Below are 19479 nucleotides of genomic sequence, written 5' to 3'. Positions count from 1 at the left end.
TTCACAGCTTGTCTTTGAGTTTGAAATGCACCTCGATTTTCTAAGACAAAAGTGTCCATTTCCGAATATCTTTTTGCATACCTGAGTTAATTTTGCATCTGCCTTTTACATTCTCACGAGAAGCAACAAAAGTTAGAATGACGACTTCCCGGTACAGAGGTGGAATATCAGTGCACTTGGGGTTCGAAAGATTACCCAACGAGTTTCAGACATAAAAATTAATTTTCTTACGTTTTGTGTATGTTGCTGTCTTCTAAGCCCTACTTTTACGTATTACGCAATATCCAAAATGAAAAAGATATCGTCGAAAATAACACAACAGTGTCGCAGTTAGCGAAACCCGCAGTGCGGCACTGGTGCCTCAAGTGCAGTGAGATACAACCTTAACCACATAAATACGAACGCTGCATTTCACAGAAAACCACGAAAAAACATCTACATTAAAACATTTTCTACTTTCCTTATAAGACCGAGCATTATTCTATTATCCCGTATTTTTCTTTTGCGTTTTCTTCCTAACCAGATCCACTGTCAAAAAATCCCTCAATGTATTGTGTCCATTATAAACGAACATCTATGTGCCCCCTATGAAGTGACCCCCAAACGTTTCAAATCCCTGAATGAATTGCGCTATATACACACGTACCTTCTTTACACGTAAGAGTTATGGCATTGCAAACGTTAAGTGTTTTTAACTCGCCTTTGTGACCTACAAATGTGCCCGAGATCGGATGACCTAAATAAGCACGGTCCCAACTGGTCACGAATTATGGTGTTATATAGTTACTGTGATTTCAATTTGATGTAATTGAATCAACCTTAATCTTATTATTCCCAAATAGTAAGTGCTTAGGCCAGGGACTATTACCTTTCTCTTATTCGTTAAGCTTAACATTCATGTGTCATTTTCCCTTTGAATATCGGCGACTACTGTGCTTAAGTGGTATAATCAAATATGTATATCTGTTGTTTCTTTAATCATGACTATTATTAATGTTACGAATTTATCAATTGCATTTGAAACTTAGTATACTGAATGCTAAATATTTATTGTTTGTTCTTGTGTGCGTTTCTTAGTATGTTGATCCTATTTCTTTTTTTACGTGGATACAAATAAAAGACTGATAAACACTTCGCAGTCCTTCTTTTTCCCTCGCTTTATCTGTTTGTTTATCAAATGTATTAGTAGAGTTGTCAATTACTTTTATGCGTGGCGGTCTAGTTTTCGGTGTTTTTTGCTTTCGTAAGACGCACAAGGTTTTATGTTTTCGTAAGACGCACAAGGGTGATTTGATTACACAATATATACCACTTCCGGTGGCAGTGACAGGAAGTTAGGTCAAAGGTCCCAGAATAGGTCGTCTAATTTCCTGTCTGTTCTACAATAAGCATGCTTGCTACTTTATGAGAGCTAACAGAAAACACCAAAAAAATCTAACAAAACCAGAAAAAAAAAACATAATGAAGAATGCAATATATTTTACGAGATATGATTTAAAAAATGCCTGGCCTGTTGCTTAGTTTAATTCAAGCTTGAGTATAAAATTAATACACAATCATGGCATTCGTAATGATTAACGAACAGTCAACAGAAACTCGTTCGTAACATGGCGTTTATTTCCATTCATAATGCTACCACATAGTGGTACCACTACAGGTTGTCTTGCATGAGATCTTCCTCCACCAGAGCTGCAGCCTGCCTGAACGTTTCCAGCCACAACTTCCTGTCGCCCCTAGCGAATTTCACCTGCTCTGCAGCGTAGCGAAGGGTCGAGATGGCCCGGCTGAAGTCGAGCTCACCGAGGGGTACAGATACATCTGCCAGGTAGCTGTCGGGGCGTGGATCAGCTGCAGCTGTTACTTCTGTTACCAAAGGTGCACCTGAAGCAAATAGAACGTAGAAAGTTATTTCTTTGTTTTTGTTTTTAGCTCCAAAACGGAAAACGTATTCAAAAAAACCATTGTGGATGTAGCTTATAATTAGATACAACACAATAGCAAAGTCTATGGATACAGATATCTAGACGTCTATGACCAAAATAAAAATAGACATATTTACCAGGTTCTATCAGGTCCACTTCTACCGGGTAGTGATCGCTGACCGCTAGGGCCTGAAATCAAGTCCAGACAAAATGTCAAGATGATACAACCTATTGTATAGTTGCACTTACCGTCACAGGACAAACTTTCTTTTATAGAACATAAGTAAAACTTGGTGTATATGTTTGAAACTTCGGGCTCAGAGGGTCGAGTCTAAGTACAAGTAACTAAGTAGTAAGTAACAGATTAGAAGCTCTATATATAGATAGTATACTAGTACTTGTCTTGTAGCATTAGCTTAGAAATAACGAATTTTGGGAACAAATCGCAGACTAATAATAATAAAAGTTTGATACATAAACAGAGCAGGAACATTCTTTATGTCAAGTAGAATTACAGAGGTGCGCAAAAACAATTCAACTATGACATCGATCCACACAAAAAAATCTTTATCTAAACATGACTCCACAGTCAAGTTACCTCACAGGCACAGAGCAGGTTTAAGTCATTCGGAAAATCGTAGACACCTGCGCTGTTCAGGACTATACCTCCCCTCAGACTTGGTCCGGACACCACAATCCTAAAACAAGACATGTAAACATCGCTGGTTTAGAAATCACTGGTGAAGTTATGTTGCAAAATCTTTTGCTGGTCAACTAAAGTTATTTCATATGGTGCGTGAATAGTTTTACGGGTTGCTAAGTCACTGAATAAAGAGACTCTTTCTACACAATCATTGCTTTATTTTCACCAACGTTTCGATGACCGTCTGTCACTTTCTTTAGGGAAAATCTGACAGGTTCACATTGTACTGCAGGACAGGTGTCGCTGTTCACAGTTCAGATGCGGTCACAAAACGTAAAGTATTTACATATGTGCAAACAACAGCTTTATGCAAAATATTCACAATGCGGTCCCAAACGCAAAGGAGTGTATAAACCATCCATAAACAGTTGTGAATTTCAATTGATCACTGAATGGTTCAAAGATACAGATCTACACAAACCTATCGTAGGCACAGTCGGTCGAGGTTGTAGTCGTGTCGACGTCATCACCTATCAGCCAATCGTAGGTCCGATATCTGGTCCAGAGGGGGATGGTGTCCCAATGGATGGGACGGACGAAATCACAGTCGGCGTTGAAATCTCCCAGGATCATGATATTCTGTGAGAAAGTAGCGATTGTTTGTAGATTAATATTAGTGACATTTCTCTTATTCTTCTTCAAGCAGCGTTAATTATATGATCGTCTGGGAATATATAGTATACACATAGACACACACGCACACACACACACACACACACACGCACGCACACGCACACACACACACACACACACACACACACACACACACACACACACACACACACACACACACACACATGCGTAGCATAGCTAGCATCACAGTAAGGCCCCCTTTCCACTAGACGGCGATCGCGCTGCGCTCTCACTGCGACCTAAATAGGATATGTGTAATCTTCACTTTCATACTTGTAATATCATACAAAAGGTAAAAGTTTGACTGAGAAGACAACAAAACACACAAGGTGTAAAAAGATTCGCTTCTTTTCTGTGTATTTCGTTGAGCGATCTGTGAAATTTAAGGTCGCAGAGAGAGCGCAGTGAGAGCGCCGTCCTAGTGGAAAGGGGTATAAGGAACAGGACCAGGAAGGTACGCCACATAGCGATTTACGTAGGCATCGCATTCGTAACAATAGGTGGTTGTAGATGACTAGCCGAAGCATGACGTTTTTTTTTAAGAAAGTAAATGCAGCCCCACCTCGCTACGTCATTTTGTTATCATTTTACGTTCAGAGGTTCGCTTCATTATCTGAAATACGCTTTGCGTAATCAAGGTAGCAGAACACAGTTTTCGACCTATGGGGATTTCTATATAATATTTAAGGTCCTCAAGGTGACTGGTTTCGACGCAGAAAGATGTATAGCTAATAGGGTGCACTTTAGAAATACCAAAATGGACATGTTCGAGTTCAGGGTACAATCCACAAAACATCGAAAAACAACAAATTCCTGTCGGTGCATTGCCCTCTCACGCCCACTTTGAAACGCCACTCTGCGGAGGTCACATAACTGCAGCCGGGTCACACTAGAAGAGCAGTTGCGTAATGAGGCGCATTTATACACAAAATAGAAAACTTTCAGAGTCGACACCTTCTGTGACCACGCAGCACAGGTTATATCTGGCTGCCACTCAAATAAGGCTTTTCACCTCTCCTTCAACAAGTTTATCCGTACCACTTTTTGTACCCGCGTCGTAGACCCTGGGGTTCGTGGATAAATACTGTGTTCTGCTACCTTGATTTGAAATATAGAATAATTCGAATATAGCCCTTTCAACATTTTCGATGGCCGACCGTAGAATCGAGACCCACTGATACACGAAATTCCATCCATATGGACCAGTGGGGATGAGTCACCTCTCGCACCACCGGGACACGAATACAATAGCAAGCAATGAAAAAGTTGCCTGAAGTTGTTAAAGGTTTTAATTTGTTGGGCATACATACAGTGATGCGCCATTTGGAGACGATGTTCTCTCGGACAGAGTCAAGCTCCTGCAACTCTGAGACTGCTTCCTGTGGGTCGGTATGGATGGCCACGAGGACAAAGTCGTCAACAACTAGAGATTTGAAGAAACAGAGCACATTACTAGAATTGTAGCTAAGCAAAATGAAGCATTTTCATAATCTAAGGTCTACACCAATTATGAATAGAGACGAGGGGAGGGGTATAGACAATCGCCTTTGGGACCGCACTCTTGTCTTTTCGTCAAAATGGGTGGTAGAAGAAGTAATTTACTCCGTTTGTTACGTTTTGTTGTCAAGTTATTAAGTCACAATAGGTCAAGTCCGAGTAACACTGACATGTTAACTTAGCATCGATAGAAATTATCAATTTTACTAGTCTCCTTTGCAGACTTCGAGTCGCCGGAGTCGACGTTCGCTAGGTATTATTGTACCGGGACAGGGAGTTTGGCCAGGAAGGGGGTTTGACTAGAAACAGAAGCGGGGCAAAAGTCTCGTCCACGGTAGGTTTCTATAGAAAAGTCTATCTTAGACACACCTTTTCCCGGTAAATAAAAGACAGCCCCTCTCAAAGTTTGCAAAGGAGGCTATCATTAAGCACTGATGAAGTCGACAGACAAATCGTTGAAACGTATGCAGAGGAATCATGGAGGTTGTGTAACAAAGAATACTATGTTCAATTGACGAATCTGTTCTCAGTATATTAGAAGAGATTCTAACGTTACCCTCACCAGTTCGATTTGAGGAGAATCGGACGATAAACGGTTCCCGCTGGAATGTGTCGTTGCCCGTTGATTCGTCCCCGTCGTCATAGTGATACGAGTTGGTCAGCGTCAGTCCAACGTCTGTCCTGTAGGGGTGGAAATCAAACACCTGACTGGGGTAGCATATGGTAGTACTAACATAAACCGATAGGTGTCGCCTATTGCTTGTAAAGCCGTACACTGATGAGGTAAAGGTGGGGGCACCGTCGCACAGTGACACGTAGTAGAGGTATGTGCATTTTGTCTGCTTTATGGTATTTTCGTGGAACAAAATCTCATTTTGGCAGGAACGGATTCCTACAACGCAATTCTTTATTAGAGACCTCGGTAGAAATATGAATATGAAATGCGAATAAGAAATCTATGCTTGGTTATGTACACCTTTTAACACCTCAAAATTAACAATCAAATCATATATGTTCTTAGAAAAGAATTTTTACACTTAAAGTACGTAACGACTTAGTTGCTTAATTTGTATCTTTGAATCTTTTACCTGTTATAAACTACAAATGTTACACATATTTGAGTCCTATAGTAAACAAGAAAGCTTCTGAAAAAATCTGGCCGGTGCGTATTTTGGAAAAAGCCTGGATGTTAAACAAAATCACACGAAAAAAAAGAGTTTTTAAGCATCGAATTACTGAATTGGTCTTTCTTCTATTAAAAAACACTACATGAGATTTATCTAACAAAGAAAAAAAAATTAACATGTGGGGTTCGAACCTACGATCTACGGGAGATAGGTACCGTGCTGTAGACCGCTCGGCCACGCTGGCTCGATTACGCAATAGCATGTATAGAAGGGCTATTTGCTTAAAGTGACCGATCCATGCATCCATGCATCCATGCAACCGCTACGCACCGGCCTACAAAAATACTACAAAATTAATGTAGATGTCGTAATCCATCAAGAGGTTTTTTATGTATGCTGTGTACCAAAATCTAGAGACAGGATAACTGAATCACACTTTACCTGTAGAAGAAAGCGTATTGTTCCTTGCTATTTGTCCTGCCGAGTCGGTCACTTATCACCATGGCGTAGTCAGCAGGGCCAGCTCTGGATCAGAAACCGTTCGAAAAAAGAAAACGACTATTAAAAAGAACAACAACTGATAATTAATTCGTGCAATTCAAGAAAAATAAAGGCCTTAATATGTATATACCATATGAATGCTCTGGTCAATTACGGCATGTGAGTTTCTATCGAACATGGATCTGGTATTTGGACTAGTCCATTTTCAGCCCACCTGGAGGGTGACTTAACCAAGACTTTGCTATTTGACGGAACAGGGAACTTGCTGATGATTTTCAATGTTTTCATGCTGTATCTTAGTGGGAACAATGAAATGTTGATGAATAAAAGCATCTGCCTTGTGAAGAGTGAGACATGTAAAGGATTGACGTCGCAAGTGCAGCACAGATCAGTAACGTTAACTTTGTCGATCACCCAGAGCGACTGAGTTCTCACTCGTATCTTGGCCATAAACCTGTCTTTTTGAAGAACTAAAGCCTGTTATCGGAGAGTCATTAACATCATTATAAAGTGTATATAAACATCGACAACTTTCGTTTGGCAAAGTACGTTAAAAATAATCTAAACGGACCCCATGTAGCCGCAAATCGAGTCTTGGTCAGACGAACCAGTGACCGCAAGTGACCCCAAAGGAAAGGCGAGCTATCAGAATAGTCCAATGTTACATTCAATTTACATGCAAATTTGCATTGCATTTGTAAAAGAACAGGAAGTTATGATATATTGCAGAAGTCCTATGAATGATACCCCTTATAAATAACGATCGAATGTTTATCAAATATGAATATATAACGAAAAAAGGCACCCCCACCAAAGCGGCATAATGGTACCTTCCGAACGCGTTCTACCCCCCGGAGTGTGAAATGGCGCGAAAACGGGGACTGAGAGGCCCGGGCTGACCGCGGAACGTGTTTACTACCTTTAAATGCTATTTCCCCGGTCAAAATTGTATTCTTGATAGAAAAAGTAGTTATTTTGTTGACATTATAGCTTGCAGATGAATATTATCCAAGGGTATTTGAACTTAGAACGATAATATTTTTGTAAGAGCGATATTTGGCGGGAAAATGTAGGACAAATATTTGTTTTTGATGTTTTTGCCCCAAAATTATCACGATTTCGTTACATAATCCAATATACCCTTGGACAGATCGTTTCCGTTGGGAATAAGCTCTTATCTCGTAAAAAATCAAGGCTATAGTCCGTATCCCCGCTGGGGAATTGATACATGAATGAAACAACAATATTTTAAACCAAAATCGTTATTTCTAACCCAAAATTACACCGCAGCAACAGATATCACATGTGCATTTTATGTGTACCGCATAGAACTAACTCTGTATGAAGTTTCGTTACAATACGACCATGCGTTAAAAAGTTACAAGAATACACGTGTTTTCAACTAACTAGAACCGTGTCACATGCCGTAATTGACCAGAGTGGGTTAATTGTGTGTCGATGGAGGCTGGGGGGGGGGGGGGTAGTTAAACTACAAAAGGGGCTGAATCTACAGTAATTGTTAATATTCGACACTGCTACGTAATAGAATGCCAGTAGTACAAGATAAAGATATATACTAGTACTCCGCGAAGATATATCAGTATCAGTATTCTTTAAATTTGCTATTTGTAAGTTTCCAATACTTTAAATGAATAAATTTCACAGAGTACTTCATCTTTTTATTTGTGTCCTTGCATGTAAATGGATCGTAATGTTGTTTTAGAAATCGTATGCTATATTTTCTTCTTTCATCATCAATTGAAGATTAGACTCCATACACAAGCCAAGATTATTTTATTTGCCTACATCTACGACCACAACAGGTAACGTTTAGGGATGCAGACTGCAAAAAAGTGAGATGGTGCAAAAACGATAGATACAACAATCAAGACCGTATAAAAGTTGTAACAAGAATTAAAGGAATAAAAGCTAGTGTCACTTCTTCACGACACAACATTTTTTTGTCATATAAGCGCATGTATGTCGCGTAAAAGTTTCTTGCTTTGATCTATGAGAAATAGTGCAAAACAAACAAAGAAATATAAAGAAATATAAACAAGCTTCACCTGTTGACCCTGTCTAGCAAATCCAAAATGGCGGTCCCTTCGTTGTCACGTATCTCTTGGATCAAAAGAATGTCGTACCGCATACATATCTGTGTAAATATATTTTTGAAAAGTCTCAATATCCGTATATAGGGATGCATATCAAAGTGTCACAAAGGCAAAAAAATTGAATAACTCTATGGTATAGTAGCTTAATAAACATGTAAATGACCAATCTGTATCTGTATCTATATATCGCCGGTATAGCCGCCCTTCCGCCTAACACACCAACTTCGCAGGCACTCGGCGCGGCAGCAGCTGGTTATATTATACTGTTATATAACGACCCGTCACACCTAACTTTTGGACTTTCGACATCTATTTGCAAGCGTTCTTTAAAACTATCCTGAGGAGATGTACCTACTGTGTTTGGTGATAATATACTCTGTGAAAGTACGAATTTTTGAACACATCAATCCTAGGTTGGTAACTCTGGTACTTGAAGGCATGACTGTTTCTAGTTCGTTTTTGAGCTGGTGTTAGATACTTATCAGTCGGTACGTCCACCAGTTTATTGGTCATTTTGTACACCATGAAAAGTCTGCACATTTCCATTCTGTAGGTACAGAGTTCGCCTAACTAGGTACAAAACAAATGGGTCGGAATTATGTTATAACGTTAAAACGTCATCATCAGGGTGGGAAAGTAACATATGGCGGTACGACCTATTATGTCATACCCGTGACGCGAAAACGTTCGATACGGGTGTTTCGGACCGGCTGATAACTTTCCGTACGACCCGGGGTTATCACACGGGCTCCATTCGAATAAATCGAACTGTTTCGAGTGGGCCGAGTACGGCGCCATCGAAAGTTCGAATACCTGATTCGGACGTTGGAACATTACTGTTGCAACGCTGTTTTTTTCGAGGGCACCAAATTTGTTCAACTTCTGGTGCATTTCGCATCAAAACATGGGGTTTCTCAGGTGGGTATGACATAAATAAAATACAACACGGTGTATACCGCATCACCCTCGGTCTCAGCCCTCCCGCGGGTCGGATCACCCTCCGGCCTTCGGGCGATCCGACCCGCGGTCGAGCTGATACCTTGGGCGATACGGAATACACCGTGTTGTATTCTATATGTATCACCTAAGGATATATCAACGACCCAAGTATTGACGACTTGATAGGCCTGTTGTGCAGTGTATTTGTAAAGAGACGTCATAACTTGTAATAACATTTAGATAGCTGCCTCTGTGACGGTTACCGGTTGGATCCAAAATGGCCGCCAGTCATTAAAACTAAACATAGATTTAATAGACTAGTGATTTCGACTATATAGGCAAAAACATAATACAATTTGAGTAAACAATAGTAACGATGTTTGTAACCGTTACATTTTACAGTTCACAGGCGCATTTGATCCATCAATATGGCTAACAGACACCAAAGTCACGTAAATGCAAACCCACTATTTGCTATAAGGCAACAGAACAAAGTTAAAGTTGATGGCGCATAGGGCGGCACCCATCTCTGTTTCCTTAGCCCTGGGCCACACAACACAATCACTACAGCAGGGGCTACTCCACTGGTAGTCACAGGCGGGTGTGTGTTCAAGTTCCATACTCTTTCCCAAATGCTGAGTGCTAAGCAGAGAAAGCAGCATGTACCATTTTTAAAGTTTTATTTGTATGACTCGGCTGGGGATCGAACGCACGACCTACTGAATGCAAGTGTTCGATTTACTCTGGGGATTTCTATAGTTAAGAACCACAAAGTGTCTTCGAAAGAGTAAAATTATTAATAGTTAGAGTGCACTAGAAATACGAAAAACGGATTTTTAGCTAAATGGAGTTTAAAATTAGCTTATTTTGAGTATGTGCCATTCACAACTTCTTCTTGTTCTTCTCCTTTGGTACCCCCAAATAGCACTGCAAGGGCCAACATTTGGAGGAGGGGTGGGGGGTAAGTTCACGGGTTAGGGCGGGCAGTCCTCCTGCCTGGCACGGAAGCACTCACGGTGGGAGAAATTACTTCCGTGCCAGGGAGGGAATTCCACTCCGGAATATTTGTACGGATCCGGAAACACGAGTATTTGTATGTGACGGTGCGTGCAAAGATGGCTTGATATTTGAAGTGGTAACTTCCCCAAGTACGTCCTTGGGCAGGTTTGTTTAATTTTTTTTTTGTCTTATTATTTATAAGTTTATAGAAGAAGGTCGGGTGGACTTCTTACAGACAATTACGTTCAGATCTGTACCGGGACCTGATCCTCTGGACTTGAACTCACCTGCACCTGAATTTTCTGTAACGTTAGTTCGCCTTTATCCGTAGGGTGACCTATATCCGTTGGATCTAAAGGTAGGGTATTTGGGGATCACTATGTTGATGGAATGTTTCACACTGCAATATTTTTAAAATGTTGACATTAGAATTCCACGTCGTTGACGTGAAATCTCTAAGTATACAGTTTTTCTTTTTACAACAACGAATCTAGGCTACCCCAAGGATCAAGGTGAGCTAATGTTACCGGTACCCACCACTATATTTGTCACTTACCTTGACGAGCATGTCTGCTACATCTCCGTTCTCCATCTTGTTGGTGCCAAAAATCTGTATGTTGAAGGCTCCAATCTTCAAAGCCTCAACGCTAGTCATAGCGCTAAGACTCATAGATAGAGCCAAGAGGGTTACAGATAGCATCATTTTCGGGCTGAAAGAAGAAGGAAAGATACACGTGAAGAGCTTAATTATGGCCGCTGAGTAAAACTCAGAAATAGGTTTAGAAAGGAACATCATAAACACGAGTTGCTACGTTTAAGCTAAGGGCATAACCCGCCGTACGTGCAAATACGTGCTGTCTACATACCAAAACCTGGGCAATCTTTTGGGATCCGTAAGTGGTAAGTACTGCCTCCGTACGAACTCGTAGGGAATCCGATGAGTTTTGGAGCACGCAAACACGCCGTAGAACTTTACATGCGGGCAAAACTGTGTGTGTCATCGGGCTGCGGATTCGCCAGTACGGGTGACGCGCCTGCCCTGTACACCCTAAACGTTTTCAGAAATACGTGGCGGACGTGGCCTCAAAAAAAAATCGTACGGACAAAGTACGGCGGGTTGTGCCGTTAGCTTTACCTGCTATTATTAGCATTAAGCAAACATCAAATTCAAACTGGTCAAAAAAAGGAAGGGGCATACTTAAACATCGCTATGCTTTTTGTAACTAAACAAGAATTGTGACAGTCTTACCTGGGTGCTTTTTGTCGTAAGTTCAGTGATGCAGGTTAAATATAGCAGCCGTCACGTCCAGTGGACCCGTGACTAGTGAAAAATTGTTTTTACGTGTCCGGAAATCAACCGCTATTTCAAACTGTTTACAGAAAACAAACATCCGCAGACTTGTTTAAGTTGCAGCTTCCGTTGTGATAATCGCGATTCACACCCGGTGATTCTATAAATTAAAGTCTAATCTTCCAAAAATAACAAGGATAGAGTCTGTTGTAATTGTTTGTAAGTGTAAATATAAAAAGAAAACAACAAATTTAAACAGAACCTCTGAAAAATATACACAAACGATACAAAACCTGCTGTGCAAAATCAACAAGCCAGCTATTGGTGTTAAAGGGAAAAAAAAACAAGTTTGTAATTCTTTCTCTTATTCAAGGCTTTGTCCACTCGCCAAATATGTTAAGGATCGTTTTGCTAAGATTAAAATTTAATTTTTGAGTACACAATCTCTAGCACGGAATCGTAGCAGCAAAACTGGTAAAAGGTTCTCCAAACAATGTCAAGATATCTTGAACTGTTGACCTCCGAGCAAATCATTTATCGATAGGTTTCACGAATTTCCTATACCAAACATTACCTTATAATTCAGTTTTGGTTGATGAATAATGTGTAAATAGTCTGTATTTATAATTTGATTGTTTTATTCAAGTAACTTTGGTTGTTTTAGTCTAGCTTAATTTTTTTGGGTAGATTTAGCGCTTACGTGTTGCCAACAATTGCATCTGTTTACTATCAACAACGTCATCGGTGATTAGTATGTGTTAGACATTCTAAAGATGACCCCGACATTTGGCTGAAAATCGTTTACTCTATTACGTCAACTTTTACATTTCTGTCTTTGAAATTTACATTTCTGTCTTTGAAAATGCTTACTTTGCAACATTGTCATGAGGCGTATCATATACATTTTGAAATAGTCTTAAACTCCATGATTACGAACAATGTTTATTTTTTGATTAATTACTTTGATAGCTCAGAACTGGGCTTTTTATTAATCCACACCCTCGCTGATTAGTTTGTATTTCATTCCCGGTAAATTGCCTAATGATATAGGCTCTCTGTGGGTTATATCTGGGCGTATCATACACAATTTGCCGATGGTATATATTCTTACTGGGTCTTTGCTGCAGACGAGGAAGCTTGCTACATTGAGTCCTCTTATGGTGTTACACCATTCTCCAAGCAGAGGTTGAGTGGCGGAGTTATAGTAGTAGTCGGGAAATTTATCGGTAGGGGAGGGCGCCAGTAAATTTCACGAATTCTACTATTATATATATAATATATAATACCTCCGTGGTAACTTCTGCTTGGAGAATAGAGTAACACACTAGTTGTGCAATGAAGGGTATAAGCTGCATTTCCTAACATATTTCAAAATTATTCAAAGTCCATGTACACTTTAAAGTACCTTTACTTTTTCATAAGTGAGGTAGATTTTGTAAGGCCTCGAGTTGTGGCTCTTTTCTAAACACTCGACCTCCATTTATAGTCCTATATCCGAGCGGTGACCATAAGTGTAACTACAGTTAGGTACTTTTTTTTACCGGAAAGAAGTGAAGAAATGCGCGAATAGTGTATTTTCAAGTGGTATACCTTTGGAGCATATTATGCAGCGTGGTCGAACGCAGGACCTGTAGACTTTCATACGTCACAGACGCTATCGACACGTGACGCGACGCCAACGTGATTCTGTGATTATTGAAAATTACAATAATCACCTGCAGCTGATACAACAGTGATACAACAATACAAAATGACTTTATTTTAGTAGTGTCATTAGTTTAGTGAGTCTTGGTATATTTGCGGAGTCTGCAACGATTCTGTTATCATTGCATTGATATTCCAGTAAATTTCAGTCTCATATTTTCTATGGGATAAAAGAATATTAAAATGAAAATACCAGAGAATCAATAAATAGGATTATCAGTACGTTACTGGGATCAGAAATTCATATCCTTAGAGCCTCTCGTGTTGGCAAAAAAGACCCTTCCACTACTCGCCCTGTCCTTGTCCGGTTTCAAAAATACGGCGACAAATTAAACATTATGTATCAATCAAACACACTAAGAGACCAGGACATAACTTTTGAGCAACCAAAAATATCATATGAAATTTCTGATTTGGAATTTGTGCTTTTGAATTATTGCCAAATTTCACTCGGCGTACCCAAAAGCTCTGTCAACGCCGCGGTCAGGGGTGAGCTAGGAGTTTTCCCACTTTATATTGATTTACAGACACAGATGATAAAATACTGGCTTAGGTTACATAATCTCCCAAATGACAGACTTGTAAAGAAAGCATATAATACTTCTGTTGAGCTACAACAAGACTGGGCTGTGCATGTGCAAGATATGTTAATTAGACATGGTTCCAAAATGTTTGGCTTAATCCAACCGTTTTGGAAATATATTTAAGAACCGTCTGCAAGACACGTTTCTCTCTGGTTGGAGACAAGAATTAAGAAGTTTTAACAAACGCAGTTCTTATTGTAAAATCAAAAAAGAATTCTGTTTCGAAAAATATCTTTCATCTGTTCAAAACAAATTGTTTAGAAATGACCTAACGAGACTAAGGATTAGTGCACACACCTTACAAATTGAAAAGGGCCGACACTACAACATACCAGCCAATAAGAGACTTTGTCCCACATGCCATAATGACATAGAAAATGAATTTCATTTTGTAATGGATTGTCCGACTTATGAAGAATACCGTCAAAAGTTATTTCAAAATATTGTATGTAAGTCCAAATTGTACTACCACATGCTAGGTCAGAGGTATTCCATTTGATATTATCATGTCCTGTTCATATATCTGCCTACGTATACGTAGGCCAATTTATTTACAACTCGTTACAAAAACGAGATAATGCTTTATGATACTCACTAGATTGTTTATACTGTTATATTATATTACATTAGTTGTTAGTTATTTGTATTAGTATATAGTTGTTCACATTGCCATACATTGTAACTGTTACAATTGTTGCGCAATAAAGTTATTCATTTTATTTAATTGCAACATGTTTAATACTTATGCCCGTAAAAGCGAAGTTGATTTGGCAATTTTGGATAGACTGTTACCATTTTTTTTTTCTAACATTGAAAGTCCACTAATTATGCCGTGGCCAGACCATAATAAGATATTAGTCATAATATCCATGTAATATTGTAATACTTTACGTTTGAACCCGCTTCTGTAAGCAGCGACACCTATACTGCAGTTTAATGTGAACCTGTCAGTATTGCCTTGAAAAAGGGAAGACTCTTACAGAAAAAATTGTGGATTAAAGCACGTAGTAGTGTAAAAATAATCTCGTACTTCCTGTTTTATATAGTACTGTCGGCCATTGTACCGAATATCCAAAGTAACTTCTGACTTATTTTCCCTGTTATATTTTGAATACCTTGATGGTATGTTCATCACAAACGACCGAATGCCCGTCTTGAGTCAGCGTTAGTCCCTTTGGAAACACCAGTCCGTGTTCCTCCCGTGTCAGCACGTGCCGGATAAATGTGCCTTCAGAACTAAACATGGAAACGCGTTGGCTGTTCCAGTCAGCCACGATGATGTTGTCCTCGCTGTCCGTGATGACACAGTAGGGTCCGTTCAGCTGTCCAGGTCCCGAGCCACGTGACCCGCACGTGAAGAGATGACGACCGATGGGGTCAAATATCTTCAGGCTATCGTTTCCAAAATCACTGATGATGATTTGGTTGCTACTATTGACGGTCAAACGAAGGGAGGAACCCAGCTTCTGTTGACCTTGACCTTTGTCCCCAAACTTCAGAATGACGTCACCCCTAGGACTAAGTACAAACACCTGGTACCCGATAGTGACGATGATACGCCCTAAACCGTCAACAGCGATGCCTTGCGTAGTTTTATCTCTCTCTACAACACCTGTTAGCATTTGGATGACACGAGCTCCCCTCCCCTGATTGTCCAGTACGTGAATCTTGTGTCCGTCTCCTGTCACTAACATCCCACCGTTTGCCGTTACCGCCACACATAATGGCTTAAACTTCAAACTAACTTTCCCCTTGTAGGCGCCATCTTTGTCGAGAAATTGAATGCGTTTGTTGTCACGGTCAGCCACTACAATGTCTCCATCTGTGGTGACAGCAAGTGATGTAGGGCACTTAAACTGTCCACGTCCCTTGCCTTTCTGCCCCACGGTTTTCACGTGTTTAGGAATCCAACTGCAAGTGGTCGTTTTTACAACGTTCCTTCGAATTGGTGACTGTGTGTTTGTCAAAGACACTGAAGTTTGTTTCAACCATCCGATCAAATTTGAAACATCGTGTTCCAATTCACACGCTGGAAGGTCAAAGGTCAAGTTCACGAAACCCTTGGTCAGTTCAGCCCTCTCAGTGGTCTTTATGTCTGTCGTTTGCTGCATCCGTGCGGTCAGTTCTCCGGCCACAGACATGACCTCCGCTGGACTCCCGTACTCCAACACATTGTCCGTGAACTGGACACAGCTCTTTGCTGAGGCCCGGTCCATCTCAGCTGCCTCCATGGCGGCTTCCATCTGTTTCTCCCGAGCAGCATTCATAGCGCGAAGCTGACTGATTTTCTCACTTTTCACCTTCTGAACGGCCTCTATGATAGCCTCTGCTTGTTTCTCGATTTGTTCTTCTGCACGCTGTACCTGTAAAGGCCAATCGTTCTTTTCTGACTGCAGTTCTTCTATCCACTTTTCATGAAGGTCTGCTGTGTTCTTGACTGACGATAGTTTTGCCTTGATCTTTGCCCTCTCCATCTCTGCCGCCTTCTCTATCTCCACATACTGGTGATCTTTGTGCGCCGTTACCACACAGTGCAGACAGATGACCCGGTGACAGGTGTCACAGTAGAACTTGACTACTTCATTGTGATCCTCACATTTTGTGGTCTCTTTTGATGGGAGCTCGGTGGAAAATTTGCCTGATAGCAGGTCTTCGATTGGTACAACTTTGTGGGACCTACTCACTCTGAGTCCACGGTGCGTGTCGTTACATACGTGACACAGATAGTCGGTACACTCCACACAGTAGAACTCGGCAGGGTTGCCTCTCTCACAGGCCGTACAGGGGATTCCCTCCGCCCCTGGCTTTGATGTTTCCCCTGTTCCTTTCCGTTTTTGTTGAAGAATGTCGTGCAGTTTACCAACAAGGAAGTTGGCCTTCAGCCCCTGGACGCCATTTTCTGGGAGGGGCACGTCCTGTCGGCACGTCGGACAGGAGAGTTGTGCTACCCGTTGTGTCGCCAAAAGCCTCTCCAAACACGGCTGGCAAAAGGTGTGAAGACACGGCAACATCTTAGGCTGCTTAAGGTCGTCTAAACATATCTGGCAAACGAGAAATTCCTCAGTTATTTCGCTAAATGCGCTAGACGCCATTGTTGCCCGTTCCCGGAAGTGCACCCGCTGGAATTTGGAGGTCAAGGATTATTTACGAGTCACTGGGACGTCCCGTTATTAGTTTGGGGGATGGATGTACGAATCTCCCATGTTCGTTGTTTTTACAATGCGAAGCTGTAGTTGTTTGAACAATATGTATGAAGATTGTAACTGGCTCCTAATTATTGTTTGTAATTGTTATAAAATGAATTCAGAATTCATAACAAATACGCATGAATTACATAGGAATTGGAAATCACACATGAACGTGCTGCTTTAATTTCACATATGCAAAAAAAATAGATAGATACGAAGTAAGCATCTGCAAAATTGTAACATAAAAGAGAACGGTTTGCAGACAAGATTAACTTCTACGAGTTACCGTGTTACATCGCTCCCTGTCGATTACATTGGAAACTGCAGGTGAAGGAAGATTGCCTATGCTTAGGGCGCATGAACTTGAATTATTTTTTAATCAACATGGACTTTAAGTTATCAATACAGCAAAAGAATAATAGATAACGTCTCAACTACAGCCATACTGACAACCGCCCAAGAAATTATGACTTAACACAACAGGAATGTATTCATACATGTAACATTAATTGATAAGCGTGCTTGTCTTACACACTTTTGATACCTATCCCTATAGATATGTACATACAATGTAAAATGTTGCCAAAAATTGTATTTTTTACATCTGTCAGATAATTATACCTAAAACGACGTACGACGTGTTGCACATGCAATCTCATGCAAACATGACATGTACATACACATACATATATATTGATATGAAACATGATACACATATATATCTCCCATAGACATCTAACATTGTAGCTATGTATACAAAACATTCACGTTAAAAGATTCACACAACACCGCCTGTTTAGTAAGACTATATCATATATCGCGTTATACATTATTCGTGTTCTTTATGCATATATACTTTGTTGTAAGAATAATCGTATATTTATGTCACTTATTAGATGTACACTAGCCTATCAAAATTAATGTTCATACACAGCACACCAGGATTCTTTGCACCAACCAAGTACTTTATTTCACAGACGTATCAGTGAACGCCTGTCACTTTCCTCACGGCAGTTCTGAATGGTCCAATGTACTGCAGCATAGGTGTCGCTGCTCACTGATGCGTTTGCAAACGTAAACTATACACATGTACACATATAGTTTATACGGTGTTTGCAATGCTGCTCTAAATGTAAATAAGTATAAGATAATCATAAATGTGTACAAAAATGCATATACAATATACGTTTTGGACCGAATCTGTAAGCAGCGACACCTGCGCTGCAGTACAATGTGAAACTGTCAACATTGCTCCTAGGAAGGTTATAGACAGTTGTCGAAACATCAGTCGAAAAAAACAACAACACTTGGTTCGTTTAGTATTCGGTGACTTGAAACCCTGACAAACTTTTCAAGAATGTTCACACATATTTCGTGTGTTATAATTTGCATTGTTAAAGAAGTTTGTACATATGCTTATAACTCTTGAGTCATAATTTTTGTGGTAATTAGTAACTTCAGTATTACAGTAATATATCTTACAGTAAGATTTCTTGGTTTCATCGGAAAGTCATCATCACCTAATATATAAGTAGGCCTTGTTACATTTCAAATTATGCCCCATTTCAAACCGAGCAAAGTACCCACATGTATAATGTTTTAGAATATAATATAACTTTCAACACCATGGACAGTCAATACTTATTTACAATCGGTACGATGAATGCAAAGTTACTAAAGGATATGGTTTCAGCTTCATCCTTTTTTATCAACTTTCATTTCAGTTTCTCCAATTTGTAATTTGACGGTTAGCTTATAGTGGAAATTGCTTAGCTATGCACTCAATTTTACCCATTTTAGTATGATCACATTGTATATTCTTGTTAATGTAGATGAAGAAAAATCAGTTTGAGGGTGTTAAGAAATTCTATCTTTAAGTTAGTAGAAATTTGACTCCATAAATGGATATTTACTTGGACGTCTTCAAAGTTATCTTGGACGACTTGTGCATCTTCTGGGCGATCTGTATTTGGTCACTTGTACACCGATGTCTCGTTAACTATTTCCAGATATCTGGAGAATTAGAAGCACGAAACAATTTAGGAAAGATAATGTATGTACTAGGCATAATGAAATGATCAATGCATCACTATATCTGTGTAGTATATTGTAGTCGAAAAGTTAGTCGAACGTATGAAAAAAAAAACTACACGCTTTAAAACAAATGAAGCCCTAGCAACGATACAGAAAAGCATGTAAATTATGCTAATATCATAAAGGTAACCAACTGTATGCAGTTGAAAAAGGCTACAACACTGTATACTGTGCAAAAAGCAT

The 19479-nt window shown here is 39.9% G+C and overlaps 3 protein-coding genes across 3 annotated transcripts in view; all 3 read right to left on the bottom strand.

Moving 5' to 3' along the window:
• Positions 1 to 1595: 1595 nt before the first annotated feature.
• LOC118408747 (deoxyribonuclease-1-like) lies at positions 1596 to 11146 on the bottom strand. The gene is made up of 9 exons (XM_035809607.1): positions 10992 to 11146; positions 8450 to 8538; positions 6324 to 6407; positions 5318 to 5436; positions 4569 to 4681; positions 3047 to 3204; positions 2521 to 2620; positions 2060 to 2111; positions 1596 to 1881 (listed from the first exon to the last, which is right to left on the bottom strand). The coding sequence occupies exons 1-9, from the start codon at positions 11136 to 11138 to the stop codon at positions 1652 to 1654; spliced, it is 1092 nt and encodes a 363-aa protein (XP_035665500.1). The 5' UTR covers positions 11139 to 11146; the 3' UTR covers positions 1596 to 1651.
• A 3600-nt stretch (positions 11147 to 14746) lies between these two features.
• LOC118408731 (tripartite motif-containing protein 2-like) lies at positions 14747 to 17206 on the bottom strand. Its single transcript, XM_035809583.1, has one exon. The coding sequence runs from the start codon at positions 17104 to 17106 to the stop codon at positions 15115 to 15117; it is 1992 nt and encodes a 663-aa protein (XP_035665476.1). The 5' UTR covers positions 17107 to 17206; the 3' UTR covers positions 14747 to 15114.
• A 149-nt stretch (positions 17207 to 17355) lies between these two features.
• LOC118408745 overlaps positions 17356 to 19479 on the bottom strand; it is a 51228-nt gene continuing 49104 nt past the window's right edge. Inside the window, exon 7 of the mRNA XM_035809605.1 lies at positions 17356 to 19215. Coding sequence (XP_035665498.1) covers positions 19198 to 19215 — 18 coding nt within the window. The 3' untranslated portion in view covers positions 17356 to 19197. The remainder of the gene's footprint in view (positions 19216 to 19479) is intronic.

This window comes from Branchiostoma floridae, unplaced genomic scaffold (assembly GCF_000003815.2).
Source record: "Branchiostoma floridae strain S238N-H82 unplaced genomic scaffold, Bfl_VNyyK Sc7u5tJ_377, whole genome shotgun sequence".
NCBI classification, from domain to species: domain Eukaryota; kingdom Metazoa; phylum Chordata; class Leptocardii; order Amphioxiformes; family Branchiostomatidae; genus Branchiostoma; species Branchiostoma floridae.
The sequence above is the reverse complement of the archived record's forward strand: the minus strand, read 5'-3'. Positions and strand labels throughout refer to the sequence as shown.

Bases quoted from the DNA above. Each gene is read 5' to 3' on its own strand.
- LOC118408731 (XM_035809583.1), bottom strand. From the start codon at position 17,106: ATGGCGTCTAGCGCATTTAGCGAAATAACTGAGGAATTTCTCGTTTGC.
- LOC118408747 (XM_035809607.1), bottom strand. From the start codon at position 11,138: ATGATGCTATCTGTAACCCTCTTGGCTCTATCTATGAGTCTTAGCGCT. The intron at 4,682-5,317 runs GTGAGGGTAACG...TCAAATCTCTAG, and splicing joins ATTCTCCTCAAATCGAACTG to TTGTTGACGACTTTGTCCTC. The intron at 2,112-2,520 runs GTAACTTGACTG...ACTTGATTTCAG, and splicing joins ACCTGCTCTGTGCCTGTGAG to GCCCTAGCGGTCAGCGATCA.